The sequence below is a fragment of the Malaclemys terrapin genome, chromosome 4, assembly GCF_027887155.1.
Source record: "Malaclemys terrapin pileata isolate rMalTer1 chromosome 4, rMalTer1.hap1, whole genome shotgun sequence".
Lineage (NCBI taxonomy): Eukaryota > Metazoa > Chordata > Testudines > Emydidae > Malaclemys > Malaclemys terrapin.
The window spans coordinates 51,802,556-51,821,633 of NC_071508.1; the positions used below are offsets into that span (position 1 = coordinate 51,802,556).

Below are 19,078 nucleotides of genomic sequence, written 5' to 3' on the forward strand. Positions count from 1 at the left end.
TCTGGATCCCTTTACATTGTGTCTTCATTATTACATTCTAGTTTCAATGTAAAAAAAGTTGAAAACAATCTGATTATTATAAATATAAAAAATGTTCAGAGGAGCAGCCTATTAAAATCTAGCCTAGAGATAGTACATACACTGACTTTAAATAAGGAGCCAGAGCCAAAGTGATACTCTATTAAATCATGGTTATAGTGTAATTTATCCATCTCTGTATTAATTTTTATATTACAGGCTCCACAGTTCCACTGCTAAACTATTTTCTTTGCCTATCTTCATCCTTTACATTGACTAAGCATGTTAATGTTACTATATGACAGGGATCATTGCAGTGGCTTAGAAGTGGGAGTGCCTATAGAATGTTAGGATACGCAGAGTTGCAGCGCTCATTTCAGATAGACAACATATCTTATTTTTCAGCATCTTAATCATAATTGAAATGCACAATTATTTAAGTTATCTAAGGATGCTGAGTTCCTTAAGCTCTCAGAAACTGAGGGTAATCAGCACCTCCCTGTGTTCAGATCTAAAATGTTATGTAGAAAATTAAGTTTTTGTGCAGTTCACATGCTGTGAAGTTTTCATATAATCTTTTCCATAAAAAATCTGCTATGATTAAAATACCTTTCATATGGGCATCTCAAAGCACTTTACCAATATCGGTTAATCCTCACAGCAGCCCTTTGAGATGAGGAAGTATTGCCATCCTCATTTTAGAGATGAGAAAACTTAAGTCACAGAGAAGTTCCAGAACTTGTCACACAATGAGTCAATGCCAGAGCAGGGAACAGAACACAAAAATCATAAGGCCTGATTCCCAGAGGTTTTGAACAACTGCATCTCCCGTTATCTTTAGAGGGTATTCAGTATGTCTCAGGATTGGGCCCCAGCTCCAAGATCTTGAGTAGACCATATTATATCTTTCAATCAGTATTTTTGAAAGTTATTTAACTTTATCCTAAGCACTGTTATGTTTTATGATTTGTAATCGAGTGTACATCCTTAAATTGCACATTTACTCCTTTAATAAAAATCATGAGCATCACATATATGTTTTGCCAGTTTGCCTACCAGCTATCTGGTAACAAAAAGTTCCAAGGTAGCACTGCAAGTCTGTGCCCAGCCAAACCTTTTGTTTTTGCAGATGTTTGAGCTTAGAGGAGTGTTGCGGAGCACAGGCAATGCTAGGTCCATGTCTGCACTTGCCTGCTGCTATTCTCTGCTCATTGTCTAAACCTGTATGCATTGTTCTCCTCGACAGGTGATAACTACCCTGTGCAGTTCATTCCATCAACAATGGCAGCTGCTGCTGCTTCTGGACTCAGCCCTTTACAGCTCCAGGTATGTGCCAGAACAAAAAAATGTGGGACAGAAGCCAACACTTTAGAGGAAGACTGCTAACCACTAACCAGCTGTATGCTAAATAATAGTCTGAATGTTAAATAATTTTTTAAGCATAGCCCAGAAGGATTAACACCTTATATACTTACCATACTGAAAATATAACAGCATGCTGTGAAAGAAAGACAACATTATGACTTTGTACTGTGCGTTTTATTTCAACTGAATGAATAATTTTTTTAAATTACATGACCAGTTGTCGGGAGATATGTTCAGAGATCTTTTCCAACTTCATTTTCCTTTGACTCTCTCCCTCTAAGTGAACTACATGAGCTATAGCTGGGGCATTGTGTATATCGGAAAAATATGCTTTGTTATTTCTTTTTACTTTTTCTTTCAGTTGCTTTTTCTCTCAAACAGTATGGTGACAACTGTTTCATAAATTGCCAACTCTCGGTTTCTGTATTTATGTAATCTCAACCTTTCCATGCATTAAGCTGCTCAGATGCCAGGGGCAGTGAGGGTTCTGGGTTTGCTCCCTGGCTAGGTCATTTATTTGTTTTCACCATATATGGAACTAAATGTTATGCGAAAATGATTTGCACACCAAATTATTAGCCAGTTTTTCATGGCGATTGATGTTTAATTTAACAAGAAACGCTACAATAATGTCATAAATAACGGAGTAGCAGTCAAAGGCTTTCAAAGTTAAAATGTGCAGAAAGTGAGCAACATGAGAGGAAAGGATGGCAGATGTACATAACTATTTGCAAGTAAACCTGTGAAAACTCAGTTTTGCTTATGTTAGACTTGGGTTTATTTGTACAATAAGGATACAGTAGAATAGCAAGGTATTGCAAGATCAATATACAAATAGCCATTTTACTTAACCTTATTCCATTGTACCATTTCTTTAATTGAAAAAAAAGGGTGTGGGGGGGAGCTAGATCTTCAGACCTGTTGTCTTCCCATCTATGACTAGCCATAAGCAGGTTGAAAGCTCCCCCTAAAAAGGTATTCCCCTGGCCAATAGAAATCCGCAGGTGACATTTGACTGGTGTTTCCTGCTGTATGTCAACAACACCTGGGGCCTGTAGAGTATAGTGAGGTCCAAGAGGACTGGAGATAGGCAAACATAGAACTGCCTTTAAAAACAGGAACAAAGAGAAGCCAGGGAATTATAGATAAGTCAGCCTAACTTGGATACCTTGAAAGATACTGGAACAATTTATTAAACAATCACCTAAGAGTATGATAGTTTGATAAATGATAGCCAATATGGATTTGTGAAGAACAAATCATGCCAAACCAACCCAAATGGATAGGGAGGAAGTGGTAGACATGATTTATCTTGATCTTAAGACAGTTTTTGGCACAGTTCCACATGACATTCTCATAAGCAAACTTGGGAAACGTGGTGTAGATGAAACCACTATAAAGTGGGTGTACAGCTGTTTGAGAAACTGACCTCAAAGAGTTGTTATCAACAGTTCACTGTCAAACTGGGAGGATGTATCTAGGAGTGTCACAAAGGGTCCTGGCTTGGTACTATTCAATATTTTTACAAATGACTTTGAAAATGGAGAGTATGTTTATTAAATTAGCAGATGATGCCAAGCTGAGAGGGGTTGCTAGCACTTTGGGGGACAGGATTAGAATTCAAAAGGATCTTGATAAATTGGAGAATTAGTCTGAAATCAACAAGGTGACATTCAATAAAGACAAGGACTGCATTAGGAAGGAAAAATCAAATGCACGAGTAAAAAATATAGAATAATTCGCTAGGCAGTAGTATTGCAGAAAAGGATTGGGGGATATACTGGATCACAAATTCAATATGAGTCAATAATGAAATGCAGCCAAGTAAAATGATATCATTCTGGGTTGTATTAACAGGAGTGTCATTATGTAAGACACAGGATTTTATTGTCCTGCTCTGCTTGGCACTGGTGAGGCCTCAGATGGAATATTCTGTCCAGTTTTGGGTGCCTTACTTTAAAAGAGATGTGGACAAGTTGGAGAGAGTTCAGGGGAAAGCAACAAAAATGATAAAAGGTTTAGAAAACCTGAGCTATGAGGAAAGGTTTAAAAAACTGGGTATGTTTAGTCTTGAGAGGTGAACTGATAACAGTCTTCAAATATGTTAAGGAATCATATAAACAGCACAGTGATCAATTGTTCTCCATGTCTACTGAAGGAAGGATGAGAAGTAACCACCTTAATCTGCTGTGAGGGAGATTTAGGTTAGATATTAGGTAGGTAAAACTTTCTAACTATAAGGCTAGTTAAGTACTGGAGTAGGTTACCAAGAGAGGTTGTGGAATCCCCGGCATTGGAGTGTTTTAAGAACAGCTGTCAGGGTTGGTCCAGGTATATACATGGTCCTTCCTCAGCACAGGAGGATGGACTAGAAGGTCCCTTGCAGGCCTACATTTCTGTGATTCTGTGTTTAGTGCAAGAGAGTTTGTGTGAAACAAGTGCTTTTATTTTTAATTTTGCATTCACAAACTAGAGTCTGCTCCTAGATACAGCAGGTAGCTCTCTGTTCTGACCAGCATTCGGAACACTTCATTGTTATAAGTGTGAACTTTTGAACTCTCCAGCCACATGACATAATAATAGCAGCTACTTCACACAGAAGGTCTGTGTTGTAACAATGGATTCATTGATTGCCAATTAATTCAAGGTCATTAAAACATTTGTAAAGGCTAGTGCAGACCCTCCTCATATACTTGTTCCAGATTACAGACTCTTGTGGCTTATCCTGTTAAAAAACTGTAATGAAGACAAGCCCACTGTCTCACCGTCTACACCACTATTTATACCTGTGCTAGCTGGGCATGCAGGTCTGAACTCTACACACCACCACAGGTGACCCACCTTCAGGGACACCGGAGATCTCTCAGGTAACTAGGACCAATCCCAGGATCCCGGTTAGCAAGAAAAGTTCACCTTGAACAGCTACACTGAAGTAAAGCTACATCTTGCCCTGTATACACTATGTTTTTACAACCTTAGCTATCTCATTGTAAAATAAAATCAAAAAATAAACTCTTTACAGCTCAGGTGTAGCTGTAGCTATGGTGGGTTCTGAATATCATGACTGAGACCTGGGACTGGAGTGTATTCAGTGGGGAGTCAGTACAGTGAGCAGAGCGCTGGACTGGTGTGTTCATGGCAATCTGTGTGGCACCATCTCACCCTTTCAGCTTCAAGCATATCTGAGTGAATCTACCCAAATCTGCCTTCTGCTGGGTAGTTTGCAAATACAGTACCACATACACATGTGGTAGGTATGCATAGTGGTTGTGTACCATTGCTGAGGTATCTGTACAACACATGCCTGTTGCTCTAATTGGTGAGAGCGATGAAACTTGCAAATCATTGCCCCCTCACTGTTCCTTTTTATATCCTTCTCTGTAATCTCTCTTCTTTCTTGCCACCTTGATTTTTTCCTCCTACTTTTTAAAAGTTTGCACTCATTTGAATCAAAATCTCCTGGAGGCTCATGTTCATGGTGAACCTGATTTAAAAGAGTGAGTTTGCTCATCAGGCAGCTTTTCCCGAGCTTTCACAGCAGTCCTGGCAGTCCTATTACTAGGAAATCTCGTATCCGCTTAGTTGACACACAACTCAGCTGTCCCAGCAGACCTGACTGCATTAAATCTTGTGCAAAGTCCCCAAAAGAGAGGGAAAATGTTACAGCTTGTTCTTTATTGTTTAAAAATCTGCTTTCATTTTTGGGTATTTCTACAAAGGAGTTTATATGGTAAAGAAGGAAATGTCGCAACTCTGTCAACAATTTCTGATAAACTGTTGATAGTAATGAAGCATTACAATTATGTTAGCTGGAGTTATTCCTAAACAAAGTGAGCTCCATAAAACCTATGGTTCATAACTTTTTCTCCTGATCTAGTTGTGTAATTTGTCCTTCAAAGTTTATCACTTATAACATTAATGAGCCTTGGCAAGTCTTAACTATGGTTGCAGCTGTGTTCTGGAAGCTTGAAGTATTATAATCAAGTAAAGAGAAAGAGTTTTAAAATTGTAACCAAATACACATTTGTCTATTTCTATTCTTCCTTTATCTTTCTTCCTAATTGCAGACAAAGTAAATGACCTTTTGTTACACCGCTGGGTGCAGATCCAATGCACTGCTGAAGCATTGCACAGTGTGCCTCAGGGGCACAATATTAGTAGAATGAAGGCCAAAGAATGCTATTTTTAGTTGAACAGTTCAGCAGATGGAGGCATGAATACTCATATATCTGAAGGTTGAGGGGTTTGAACCATTAATTTTGATAATGTATTTAACCCTGGGAACAATCAGAAACTGTAACTGTGAGGTTACAGTGCTTTTGACCTCTAGAGAACAGAGGGCACTCAGTACAGTAAACAATATATTACATTTCTACTTATACCAATTCTCTCACACATATAAATTTCAGAACACAGTTGACATTTGCTTTCCTCAGCTATTTTAGTGCTGGTCCTTAAAGTAAGTCAAGAAGAATGTGCAGGAAAGAGGCCAATGTAATGCGACAGTCATGTAAATATGGCCTTTAAATAACTAAGACGTTAAATGTGACTGTTTATGAAGAAATATTATTCTCTTGAACTAGCGTCTTAGTGACTTATTATTTCAATGAAAAAGTTGTTTTAGTGGACTGCCTCTCTGTATGGAGTTTCCTCTAAGTTGTAACCTTAAAGCAATTTTTTATTGAGGCTAATGTGGTCAGATAGTCTTAGCATTGACTGAAGGTGATTTGGTCCCACTCTGTTACCACATCATGTAAAGTGATATACCTGCCTTATGTCTTCTTATTAAATGATGCATGCTCCTCTTCAGCAAATATAGCCGTTAAATATCACACAGCGTAAATATTTCTAATTAAAATATCTCCATGTGTCAGCATATTGGTAATGTATTATTTTAATCCATTTATTTTGTTTATGAAACAGTGACATATGTTTAGATTGTGAAATATATGAGCCTTAAAAATCACTTTATTGAAGAAAATTAATTCCTACAATGCTGTCTCGGTAATGTGTTCACTCACCCAGTCAGTCACTGGCAGGGCTGCCACTCTTAATGTTGGTTAGACACACTTTAACAGTTTTATCTGACATAACATTCTCGGATGTAGGCAATAATAATTTTTTCAAATGCAAAAGCCATTGGATTTTCCTTTCTTTTTTAACCCAAGGAAGAATGGGAATTGGGTAAACACGAAAGAGATTCAGTGAGACCAATCAAAATTAAAATCAGCTAGTTACCTTTTCAAAGGTAGACACTGTAATTTGTTTGTCAGCAGGTAGGTGTTTGGGTCAGCACGGTGAGTGAGTGACTGTCAGCAGGAATTCCTACAAGACAAGTAATTTCACTCAATGTATTACTGACAGATTGCTCACCTCTTCGAATCACTAGAGAAAACAAACTTAATATTGTTACAGGCAGAGTTTCTGTCTTCATTAGCCTCGTAGAATGATTTTATCTAGCACTCAAAGACTACTGAGCTCTGGGTGGGCATATTTTAACAGAATGGTTCTTATTATGATACTGTGAGTAGTGGCCTAAATTAAGGGAATGGCATGTGGCAAATTCAGGTATGTGGAAATAGTAATTTAAATATTTTTGTTGTGTTTTATTTCATTGAAATTGTGGGGTGAAAGAAGCTCAAAAAGAAAGAAAGAGAAAGGTTTTAATACAGCTTTGAGCGAGCAAGCAAGCTCTTTAATACAAAAATAAAATTAAAATGTTGCCAAGCTTGTAACAATTAGGCGAGTTTAATTAAAATTAAAGGAATATTTATACACGTTCTCTTCTTCTTTCTCAATGCGCGCATGCGCTTGTGTGTAATGCCTGTTATCAAGTTTAATTATATCAATGGTAATGAAAGGGTATCAATGAAAATGATGTCAGTGAGTTGCTGTTTCACTTTCTCCTGGCACAGATTGGGGTTCTTTTGGGCTGAATACTTAATCCCTTGACCCTGCTTCCTATGTTTTCTCTCATTCTTTCTGATTTCCAGCTTTAATTTCCATCTTTGGTGAGTTTGAATTTCTTTGCACCTTGGCAGTGTACATTTAATTTCTTTATGAAGAAGAGAGTAGGTGGGGAGACTGAGATGTGGCACAGTATGAAGAGACTAAATGACAAATATTTAAATTCACTAATCATCAGGAAGTGCATATGTATAGAGTTTGGATATCAGACTGTTTACTGCAGCTCTTCTTTTAACGTGAATAGGTTGAATGAAAATTTAAACCCATGTGAACATGGAAGATTGAGTGTTTCCAATCTGAACAGAAAGTTTATGCAGCCTTCCTCTGGCTTCCTCTGACCACAAGCAAAAGTACTTTTAAAAGCTATTTTTCAGTGGCTATTAAGACATATGCCAGCAGTGTGTATCCACTCCAAAGCCAGTCAGAAGACACAAATAAGCTACTGCTACACTGACCAATAGTACCCTGTAGACCAGTGCTATGATATTTCATTAGAGGGCTGGCACATTTTTAAAAACTTTATTTTAATTGTGATGTGTCTTTGGGGAGCGTGCTAGCTATGAAGCCCACTCAGAGCTGGCAGTTGCATCCCTCCAAGCTTTTTAGAAATGTATATGGTATGTGCCTTTTGGGAATTGGCTGGGAGGTGTATTTCTGGAAGTTCATTACGTTTCTGACAGCCTAACAGCAGACTTTTTAATGTGAACTATAGGTTACAAGCAGAAAAGGATTTTCAGTACAAGATTGTTCACATATCCGAACATTTATCATTTTTAATGTACTTATAGATCCGTAAGTATGGAGAAGAATGCAACAAAGGCAGTCCTGCATGGAGATAGTAAATACCGTAGGGCATTTTGTATGTACGGACATTCCACTGCCATATCTCCATCCCCTTGCTGGCTAATTGTTAGAGTAGTAGTCACATGAATAACTCAGTTTCCCTCTGAAGTAAAAGTTGTAAGGATGGTGACTTCTAGAAGAGGAAGAAACGTAAAAAGAATGGAAAAAGAGAGAAACATTTTCTTAAAGTTTCATAGACTGGAAAGTTATCATCATTTGTTTTCTTTGGGTGGTCTTTGAATAAACAAAGGAAGCATTCCCTACAAGTAGCCTAGTTTAGACAAAAACTCAAAGGCAATTCATAGCTAAAAGGAGACAAAAAAATATTCTAGAAATCAGGTATCTGGGTCACCGGGGAAAGCCCCTTAAGATGATGAGATGTGAATACTTTTGTTCCTCCCACTCTGATTGTCTAAGATGTGGTGTATTTGTTTGGCCAGTAATGTTTTTAGAATCAGTGTGGCTGAAAAATTAGATAACCATATTAACTGTACTAACTCTTGAGTTTATATCTCACAAGAAGTATTGGAATCATCTGTCTGTTCATAGACTCAGCATGAAGGCTACATAAGCATTCCATACCGGATTCACAGAAGGTATGCATATAACTCAAAACAAAAAAGTGTGCAGGAAGTCAAGGAAAAACGAGCATAACTAAGTGACAACATTCAAAGAGTTATTCAAGACAAAAAGGAATCCTTTGCTAAACAGAAACCCCAATCCCAGTGAAACAAATAGAATGGAGCATAGACTGTGCTTACAGGTGTTATGGAATATGGAAATTAGGAGGGCTAACTTGAATTTGAACTACAAATAGACAGACATAAAAACAAATAAAAAGAAATTATTTAAGACTATTAGAAGCAGAAAACTTGAGAGTGAATTGGTAGGGCTGCTGGGCTTCCTGGGAGTAAAGGGATCACTAAAGGAAGATAAAGGTATTGTAGAGAAGCTAAATGATTTGTCCTGTACACTTCAGGATGAAAGGAAGACAAGACATCAGAAATGTGGTTTATGTAGGCCACAACTTTATAAAGTAACACATTTGGGAACGATCTAGTAATAACTCATCCAGTGCAGCCCATCCCTCGTTTGTAATCCATTGAACATGGGGGAGAGCTGCCATCAGCCCCCTACTCTGTTGGCTAGGTCTCAGTACCATTGCTGAGACCCCACTGCCCTCCCTCATCTGAGGGCTAAGGGGGGGAAGGAAGAGGGGATTGTATCCTCCCTCTACCAGTCCTTAGGAGCCCCAGCCCCATTCCCCATCTAATTTAGCAGGTGCCGTCTCCTAACCTGCTTCCAATTCTGGTTTATCAGGGAACCAGACCCCTACTGAACGATTACCTGCACTGGGCACTTGCCACTAGGATGCTCCAGCTTAGCTGCTTATTTGCTTAGCTGCTTCCCCTCACCTCTGCCAGATTCTCAGATTGGGGAAAGGGGAACATACTTGCACATGTGGTGGTTGTGTCCAGAAATTAGACTATTTTGGGTGGAACTTATTAAAGAGATTCATTTTATGACAAAATGTCGGCTTACTAGAGATCCCCTGACCTGCTTACTTAATGTTCCAGTAAAGCATCTGCATTTTAAACAGAACACATTAATTTTCTTCTTATTGTTAAGTGCTAGACTTTGTATTGCATGTTGTTGGAAAAAATGTGACCCCTCCTCCTATGAAATTCTGGCATAGTAAAATGTAGACAGCCCTTAGAACAGAAAAGCTTGCCCACCAAGTATATAGACAAGAGAAGCACCACAAATAGGACATGCATTTAGAAATTGTCACCCTTTTTTGGCATGCTCAGCAGACAAGGGGTCCGCAGTCAGCAAACCAGAATCTTTAGCCAGTTTCTTTAAATATTAACCTAGTCCTGAATAAGTAATTGCAGTGTAGTATGTTAGCGTTTTATTGTAACTTTGCCTTAATAAAAAGTTTAAAAAATATTTTCCTATTTGGAGGGCCAACATGGAATTTATACAGCAAATAGCCAGACATAAAAACAAGTAACACAATATTATTTCAGAATATTAGAAGTAGGAACCTTGACCATGAATTGGTAGAGCTGCAGAATTTCCTGGGAGCAATAAAGGAGCTAGCTGAGAGAGAGTAGAAAATAGAATAAAAATAAATGATCAATTTTATACAGGGGAAAAAGCTTAATTTTGAGGTGCCCTGAGGTCCCAGCCTCAGAGCTGATTTGTTGAATATATTGTGTTTAGAATTTTGTTACAATTTTTATTAATGATTGGAATTGGTAGTGAACAGTGAGAGGGCAAAATATTCAGGTAACCGACAATTATTCAGATTAGTAAAGGCCAGAGAAAACTGAAGAACTTCAGAGGGATCTTACAAAGCTAAGCTGAACTGGTAATATGATGGTAGATGAAATTCAATGTTGAAAAATGCAAGGTGGTGCTCATTGAAAGGAATAATTGTGAACAATTTGCTGAGTGCTAAATTAACTATGACTACTCAGGAAAAAGTCGGGCTACATAACGAAAACCTCTGCTACATGTGCAGCAGTGGTCAAAAAAGCAAACAAGACGTTAAAAAGTATAAAGAATAGGATAAAAATAATACCGAAAGTATCATAATACCACTATGTGAATCAATGGTATGTTTTCATCTGTGATACAGTATGCAGTTCTAGTTATCCTTCTCAAAAGCGACATAGAAAAAATAGAAAGCGTTTATAGATGGATGACCAAAATGACACAGAGTGACTGCAGTATGAGGAGAGACTGAACAGAGTTGGACTGTTACATTTAGATAGAGATGTCAGAAAGGTGTATGAATAATGGTGTAGTAAAGGTAAAATTGGGCTCTTCTGTTTGAGCTTTCCCATAATGTGAGAAAAAGGGGACATTAGTGAAATTTAAAGACAACAAATTAAAAATGGATAAAAGGAATACTTTTTCACAGTGTAATATTAGCCTTTGTAACTCATTGCCACAAGATGTCATTGAGTCAAGATATCAGTGCTTGGGAGGATTACAAAAAGATTAGATATATGGATAATGAGAACACCTTTAGTTATATTAGATAGAATAAAAATGGGATACATACTTCAGGGAGGAAACCAACTACTAACTAACTGGAGTTAGGATGAAATTTCCTCTATGGACAGATTATTCCATAATTATCCACTACCAGATTTCTTGCATTGTCATCTGACTGGCCACTGTCAGAGGAAGGTTACTAGACGAGGTGGACCAGTGGTCTGAGCTGGTGTATGAATTCCTATGCTCATAGAAAGAAAAAATTGGGTAAAAAATAACAGAGTAATACTGAAGAGAACACACAAAGGAACATTTCAGACCACATTTTCAAACAGGCCCCACAAAGTCTGCCTTTGTAAATTCTTTATTTGCATGTCTAAGATACATTTTCATACACAACACTCATAACTGGGTTTACAGTTACTTGATTTTGATGTGCAAATGTGGAATTTATACACACACAATTGCAGGGGTAATTTTAGAGGCGCATTTTGCTCTTAATTTGTTAAAACATTTAAAACAAATAATTTGTTTGAAAGTGCATGTAAGTTCTAAATATACAGTAGGAGATTTGTATGAGATCTGCAAATGGCCCGTAATGTAATTATTTTAAAAGTTTAAACATAGCTTTTAACTAGGGCTGTTTTATGGTTCACAAAGAAGACATTTCACTGTTTTTTGCATTTAAATCTATGTTGAAAATATATTGACTTATCAGGTAACACAGCATGCTGAGAGGGGACAAAACCATTTTTTAATGATATGTTAATTGAATGGGATGCTAGAGATGCACCTGAATGACTTTTTCCCCAGATGTGCCCCAGCTGAGTGATAAAGCTTCTCCTGATCAGTAGAGCCAGTATATATTTATTATATCCCTAGTTGTCATCTTCCAGTTTTGCTAGTGAAAATAATGCCATGGCTGTGAACTACAGTGTGAACTCTCTGTGGCTCTTCGATAGTAGATAAGTTATATAGCTTAAACCTTCAAATTGCACTTTGAAAACATACCTCTTAATTGTGACTTTCAGAGTCTTCTCACAAGATGGAGACACCACCACATGGGCTTAAAAGTGAGGTAATTTAACTGGGACTCTTTCTCTTCCCTGATTCTCATCCACTTGTAGGACTAGTGGCTTCTCGTTTTCTCATGGGAGCCTATAGAAGTTTAATTATATCAGTTTTGCCTCTCAGCATCATTAGTAAATAAATGAGTAATTTTTTTCTATGCAGTTGTAGGCAATATCGATGTAAGCAATAGTTGTGTGTGCTATCTACTCCTTCTGAGAGGCCAGCTAGGTATTCCACCCCTTTCTCCCAAACCTGATTCAGAGCCTCACATGTATATATACAGAAGATATTTGTTCTATTCAGTTTTTATATGTACAGCTTTCTATTGCTTTTGTCTGTTAGTGTGCTTTTTTTGTTTTCTTCCTGATTTTGGTGCCAGGTTGGCAGGTCTAGAATAACCACAGAACAGGCAGCAGTTGTACAACCTTCCCCATAACAGGCACGTGTCTTACTGCTGACTTGATAACTTCACTTTTTGGGTTAGGAAAGTAATGCAGTTCTCAGGTCCCTTCTAATTCATTTCAGATAGGCCACTGTATAGCCATCAGACGATACCAATTTTTAGTCATTACTTACATGAGCTAGAATCAAACTAATAACTAGTAACAATCCCCTGAACCATCCGATCCTATGTACATTTTGCATTACGGGCAAAACTATGAAAATCCATTAAATTATTAAATACAAAGCTTCATAACTACCACCAATTTGGCAGCTTACTGTACATCCATGGTTCCTTTCCTTGGATGTAGAATTATTGCGTATCACAAATCCCACCTCATAGCTTGCAGCTGCCACTGCTGTAATTTCTCCAGGGCACTTTCATTCTGCTCTTCTATGTGTCTGCTACCCCTCCAACTTTGGAGTTGTCCACAATTTTGCTCATGTTGAATTGACACTAAAACAAACAAACAAACAATCTAACAAAGGCATCCATGGAGCATCCATGGAAGATGTAGAAATTAGTTTTCAACTTTTTAGATTAATTGGTTAACAAAGCAAGTCTCTGGAAATCCTAAAAGTCCTGGAATAAGCTACAACTGCCATCTAGCATTCTGTCTCAGTACTGAGACAGAAGCTGCTCTATAGACCACTAGGTTTCATAGTATGAGAACTGTTGCTTTATTTAGACATTACTGTACCAAATGTATAATGGTTGCATGCACTAGTGTCAGAGCTACTATGTAAGATTTTGCAGGACTTAGAGATTGACTGCTGCATCCCAAATTTTGTGATATATTGTGCTGTCTGATAGGATCACTGAAATCAGAAATAAGTCATCTTGTTCATCCCTGTGCAACGTAAATAATAGTCTACGAGAGCTGTGACATGGCTATGAATCTGCATTGTAATTGTGCTTAGGAAGGACTTTATTGCCACTATCTGGGTACACCACAAGAAGGACAGGAGACACTTGTTATGGATTTTAATCGGGCTGCAATTTTATTATATAGATGTCTGGGACTACCCGGCAGATAAAGTGTACAGTGCAGGCAAATCCATGCTTATTCAAATCAATTATCCGGGGCTTCCACCAGCCCCCCTTTGTTTAATCCATGCTTATTCAAATCAATTCTCCAGGCCTTCCACCAGCCCCCGCTTTGTTTCCATCCAGGTCCCCCAGCCGACCCCTGGCTTGGACCTTACCATCCACCACCCTCATAAGAGGGTTAAGGTGGGCTATGAGAACAGCGGGGGAGGGAGTGGTGGTTTGGCTCCTTGCCGTACCAATCAGAGGAGTCCCCAAACCCCTCCCCCGTTCTGTTCCTTTATCCAGTAGCTCTTTTTAAGTCCTTTACCAGGCCATTTATCTGGTCACTGGCTGCCTTCCCTATGGAGTACCTGCACTGGACATCCGCCCAACCTTACAAAATAAGTTGTGACATATAGCCTACCACCTTTTCTTCTCATCAGAAAAAGTCCTCCCTCACACCCTCTGTGGGGAAGTCAAAAAAAACCAGACTCCACCGAAGCCAATTCAGGTGGTGCGTAAAAAGTTCCTTCCCAGCCCCCCTTTAAAAGGAGAGACTAGTGTAATGCCCACAGTAGGTCCTAACCCATCCTGCCATTCGCTTCCACTAGGGGAGGGTGGGTGGGTGCTGGCTTACTCGCTGTGTGGAACAAAGAGACTTGACCCACCCAGTTTTTGTACTTTTCTGCCCTTCGGACCTCACATTCCTGGGGGGTGGGTGTGAGTCACTGCTGCAAAGCTGACCACCGAGCACCATTTTTACAGCAGTTTCTGACCTCATTCCTCCACCCCCCCACACTATAAAGCAGAGCTGTCCTTCCTGGGTAAGCCCCAGACAAACTCTGCCCCACCTTAGTTGTGGTGCAGTCATTTTGTGCAACTCCCTGAGTTAGTGGAAGGGCTGAGACAGATCACCTAAAATACTCACTCCTTTTGTCATGTACCATGTTAATCTTTCTATTTTCATTATTATCTTTTAGATAAAAAGATGTCAGTGATTTTTAAAACTCTTGAGCCATTATCTGCAAGGAATCATAAATACCTAATAGAAGCCTGTGTTAACCTTAGCTTTTATGTATTTTGGATACAGAGCAATAATCATAACCTTCACAAACAATTTACATACTGTGTATGCCTTTGGCTTTCCCCCCTCTGTTCACACCGTCAAAGAAGGGAAAACTAACAAGGCAAGTTAACCAAGGAGTTATGACATGATGAAATTTGCTCACTATGAGAAAAAGCGGTGACCACTGTGGAATTTACAGTATGCAAAAGGCTTGCTCACTGTATAGGGTTCCTCCCCCTACTATTTGGCTAGGATTTTTTCCTAGGATTACAGTTGGTATCGTGAATGGTCAAACCCAGGTTTTTGGGTACCAAGCATTTTACGTTACCTGCAGGTATTTTAGTGAAACCCACATGGAGCTGGGCAATTTCAGTATTTCAGTTCCACTCTATTTCTATTCCCTAGTTCCAACTGCAGGCTCAGTGTATTCAGCAGGTTGTATGGCAGCAGATGAAACAGATGTTTAGACCATACTGGAAAGGAACGGCATGCTGCATTAGGACCTGGATATTCCTCTTGACATCTGGATGCTGCTGGGTCACAAAGCCTGCCTTAGGCCAGGAGGCTGTAGGAGCCTTGTGGCAGTGAGCATAGGGTCTTAGCTGCTCTTTAAGCGATTAGTGCACTGAAGCAGCAATAATGCTGAATTATCGCTTGGTTGCTTTCTTCCAAGGAATCTTGGGACAAAAGGATAGTCAAGGAGGAGTATTTACAGTAGAGTCATGCTCATAGAGACAAGACTAATTACCATGTGTTAAAAAGCTTTCTTTCAAATAATGTAATATTCAAATAGCTATGGATACTTTAGTCAACTTTGTACAAAGCGGTAAACAAAAAGCTTCCAGAAAAACCTGATTTTCTCATTTAAAATCATTAGGATGAAAAAGACAATTTCAGCTACTTTTCAATTTCATGGTATAGTCAAATTGTATGTAACAGACAACAAAATATAACCGATGACATGAAATAACGCTCCTGCCTTCCAGAGACACAAATGTAAACTTCTAATAGCTGCAGGGAAGAATAGTAGATATAGAAGCTGTCTGACTTATGCATTGATTCTTCATAGTTTCACTTTATCAAGTTGAAAATTTGTGCTGCATGTGCTCCTAGAACCTAAACTGTCTGCTGCAGCACTTTCCTTTTTGATGTGTGTTATTTAAACACAATAGGCATGGTGTATTGCATGGAAATAGGTGTTCAATGATTTGTGATTACTAACTACCGGAGAAAATAGCATTCGCCTGGGCTTTCTTCTTGTATCATTTTCATTGTTAAGACTATTTAAATCAGGGCCCATAAACAGAGAACAACTTTTTGTAGCACATCAGGTAATGTATTCAAGAACATTTTGTTGCTCTCATTTAACCTCTAGTATTGTAAGGGGGTCATATATAATTAACACTGGCTAAAGGCCTGACCTGAGGGGCAACGAAAAGTGGTCGAGCTGCATTTTCAGAGCCAGGCTATAATCTGTTGGGAGAGGGAAAAAATAAATTAGAAAGTACCATTTACTGAAATTCTTTCTAACTAAGCTGTATTTCAATGGCCCATTTAATGCTCAGATGGACAAAGGTATTACTTCAGTCATTGAATTGTATCAAACCCTTTCTCAGAGGCCCAGTTTAAAAACTCTACAGGAAAAGTGGCTTAGCATCATATTCTCGGCAGAGCAACATTCAGTCTGTTTGGAAAAAAAAAAAAAAAAAAAAAGAGTGAAATGAGGTGAGACACAGCCGCAAGTCAGTGAGGTTTTTTTTGCCTCACCCTCCCATCAGTGGCTTCACAAGGGAATTGCTCCTCAGAGTCTGGGAGCTCCATATTCAGAGCAGAAAGGCTTTTTTCCTAGCTGTTACTTTGTTCCCCCGGTCAGCTTTTGGCCTGCCCTTTGTTCTTTCCTGACATGGCAGAAATGTAGTTTTTTCTCTGGGGACCTTAGGGGCAGTACCTACATATTGCAAGGTTAGATCTTTGACTCAGTCACATCAGAAGAAAAGGGAAATCTGATTTAAATATCACAGACTTGAGCTCTTGTGACTTGAATAGTTATTCTCTTTCAGTAGAATCAACATTATTTATACTCTCGAGTGGTAGGAGATCACTAATTGTGCTGATTGAACTTCGGTTGTTTTAAATTTTAAGTATACATTTAAATTCGTATTTTGCAGGAAGTAAACCTTTGTATTTCAATTTTGATGCTGTTTCGTTAAATATATCATGCAGTCTTATAAGGTGATGGGGTGACATACCCTGGAAATTTGTTGAGGGGCAGTAAAGCTAATAAATCAACTGTTTTACTTCCCTAAGGGGAAACAAATACAGTATTAAGGAGGCAACTGCCAGGTGCCTAATTGTTTTGATCGTCTTAGCCACTGGCAGCTATTGATAGTTTATATTAGCGCTAAGTACGCTTTCTTGGCTTTGCTCTCAGTTTTACCGTAAACTGGTTGTGAACAGGCAGTTTCTAAGAGATTGTATTTAATTGTCATAATTTAATCAGTCCAAAGTCATTTGGTACTTAAGGAGTATAAGTCCCAGAAATGATGCTCAAGTGAGAGCTCTCTGTACTTATGCATGTAGGGCAGTTTCTGCAGCATTCCTTCAAAGCAGGAAGAGAGTAAGATGTGTAGTAGAAAACCAAACAAAATGGAAATGATCTTAAGAGCACCTTAATGCACGTATGCCTGGAGGCAAATTCAGCTCTCAGTTACACTGCTGCAGTTACATTTGAATTTAGTGGAGTTACTCCAAATTTACACCAGTATAATCAGAGTGGGCTTTGGGCTTTGGTGCCTATGCTCTGCCATGCCATGGTGATGAGCACAGGGACAGACAGTCAGAAGTTAATTGGTACTTAAATAAATGGATATTATTGCAGAATGCCTACTAGTGTTTCACTCCACATTATATTCCATCACAGCAGCTGTTGCTTTTGGACAGAACTATATTTGCTGTAACTGCCTTAATTTAAATACAAGGAATGTTAATACCATTTAAAGAAAAATTAGTCAAATACTAATTTGATCTTTAGTTTACATTTCCCATTACACCAAACTTTAAAATTGATGTGCTGTAGCTGGCATTATTAATTAAGGCTCTTTCAGCAGAAATACATACTGTGACAAATAAAACCATACATATATATTGCAATGATACAAAATATATGAATCACAGTATTCAAAAATGAATGAAAGACAAAGAATTATATCATTTATTCAGAATGCCTGGCAATGTGATAATCTAGTCCACTAATATTTGCATCAGGCCCAATTATATTACTGTTCCCTGAGCAAGTAGCAGTAGTCTGATTTCTTCCCAAAGCTGAGGCAAGAAATCAAAAACCATAAAGAATAGATAGGGTGTAGCTAATTATTAATGCTTTGCAATTATTCCCCTTTCCGGAATAATAAAATTTTCCCCAGTAGAGGTCAGGATCTTTGTCTCTGACTTATTTAACAGATCCTCTTAAACATCTGTCCAGCAGACTGCGGACTTTATTAGCAGACAAGAGATCCAACAGAGTTTGAGCCTGCTGGGTCCTTCTTCATCTTCACAGCTGTGGATTAACTCAGACTTTCCAGAAGAGGACAACCATATGGGATAATTGGTGTCACTGGGTAGCTAAAAAAAAATATGAAGAAACAAATGTCGTCCAAACACAATTCAGTGTCTTTCTGATCACAATTACCAGTCTGTTTAAGAAATAAGAAAGGCGGCATTACACTAAAAAAGGAAAGTCTATTCATATCTGTGTGGGAACCTAATCAGGCTCTTGTTTCCAATGACGATGGCTCCACAGTCGCACCAGGTCTGCGACAAGAATGCTCCTTTTGTGTGCCGATAATGTGGAAGTGATAAAATTTCCTATAAGAGACTTATGTGTTTACATCATGAGATGTGTTATTTGACAAAATGCTTTGTTCGCTGCATATTTTCCATGCAGAGTTTCATGCTGGGTTGTTTTGCTGGAAAGCTTTGATTAGCTAGAATTAGTCGCTGAAGTAAAATAGACACTTTTGTTTTATGAGTCCTCTTGCTGAGCTGTAAATTACAGTAAAATATATAAGGAGTGACAGAAAAGAAGTGCTGATTTGAACCTTTGACCTATGATAGGCATAAAAACATAAGATAACTCCTTCAAAGGACTACAAAGAGACATAAATATTCCATGGTCCACTTAAAGTCAGGTTCCTTTAACAAAGTAAAGCTGTTACTTTACATCAGGGGACATTGACTCTGCAGTATTAGAACAATATAAACTACAATATCTA

The 19,078-nt window shown here is 38.4% G+C and overlaps 1 protein-coding gene across 18 annotated transcripts in view; it reads left to right on the forward strand.

Moving 5' to 3' along the window:
* Positions 1-19,078, forward strand: part of SOX6 (SRY-box transcription factor 6) — a 462,971-nt gene that overhangs the window by 357,673 nt on the left and 86,220 nt on the right. For all 18 annotated transcript variants that reach the window (XM_054026307.1, XM_054026306.1, XM_054026304.1 and 15 more), the window contains one exon: positions 1,265-1,344. In XM_054026307.1, coding sequence (XP_053882282.1) covers positions 1,265-1,344 — 80 coding nt within the window. The remainder of the gene's footprint in view (positions 1-1,264; positions 1,345-19,078) is intronic.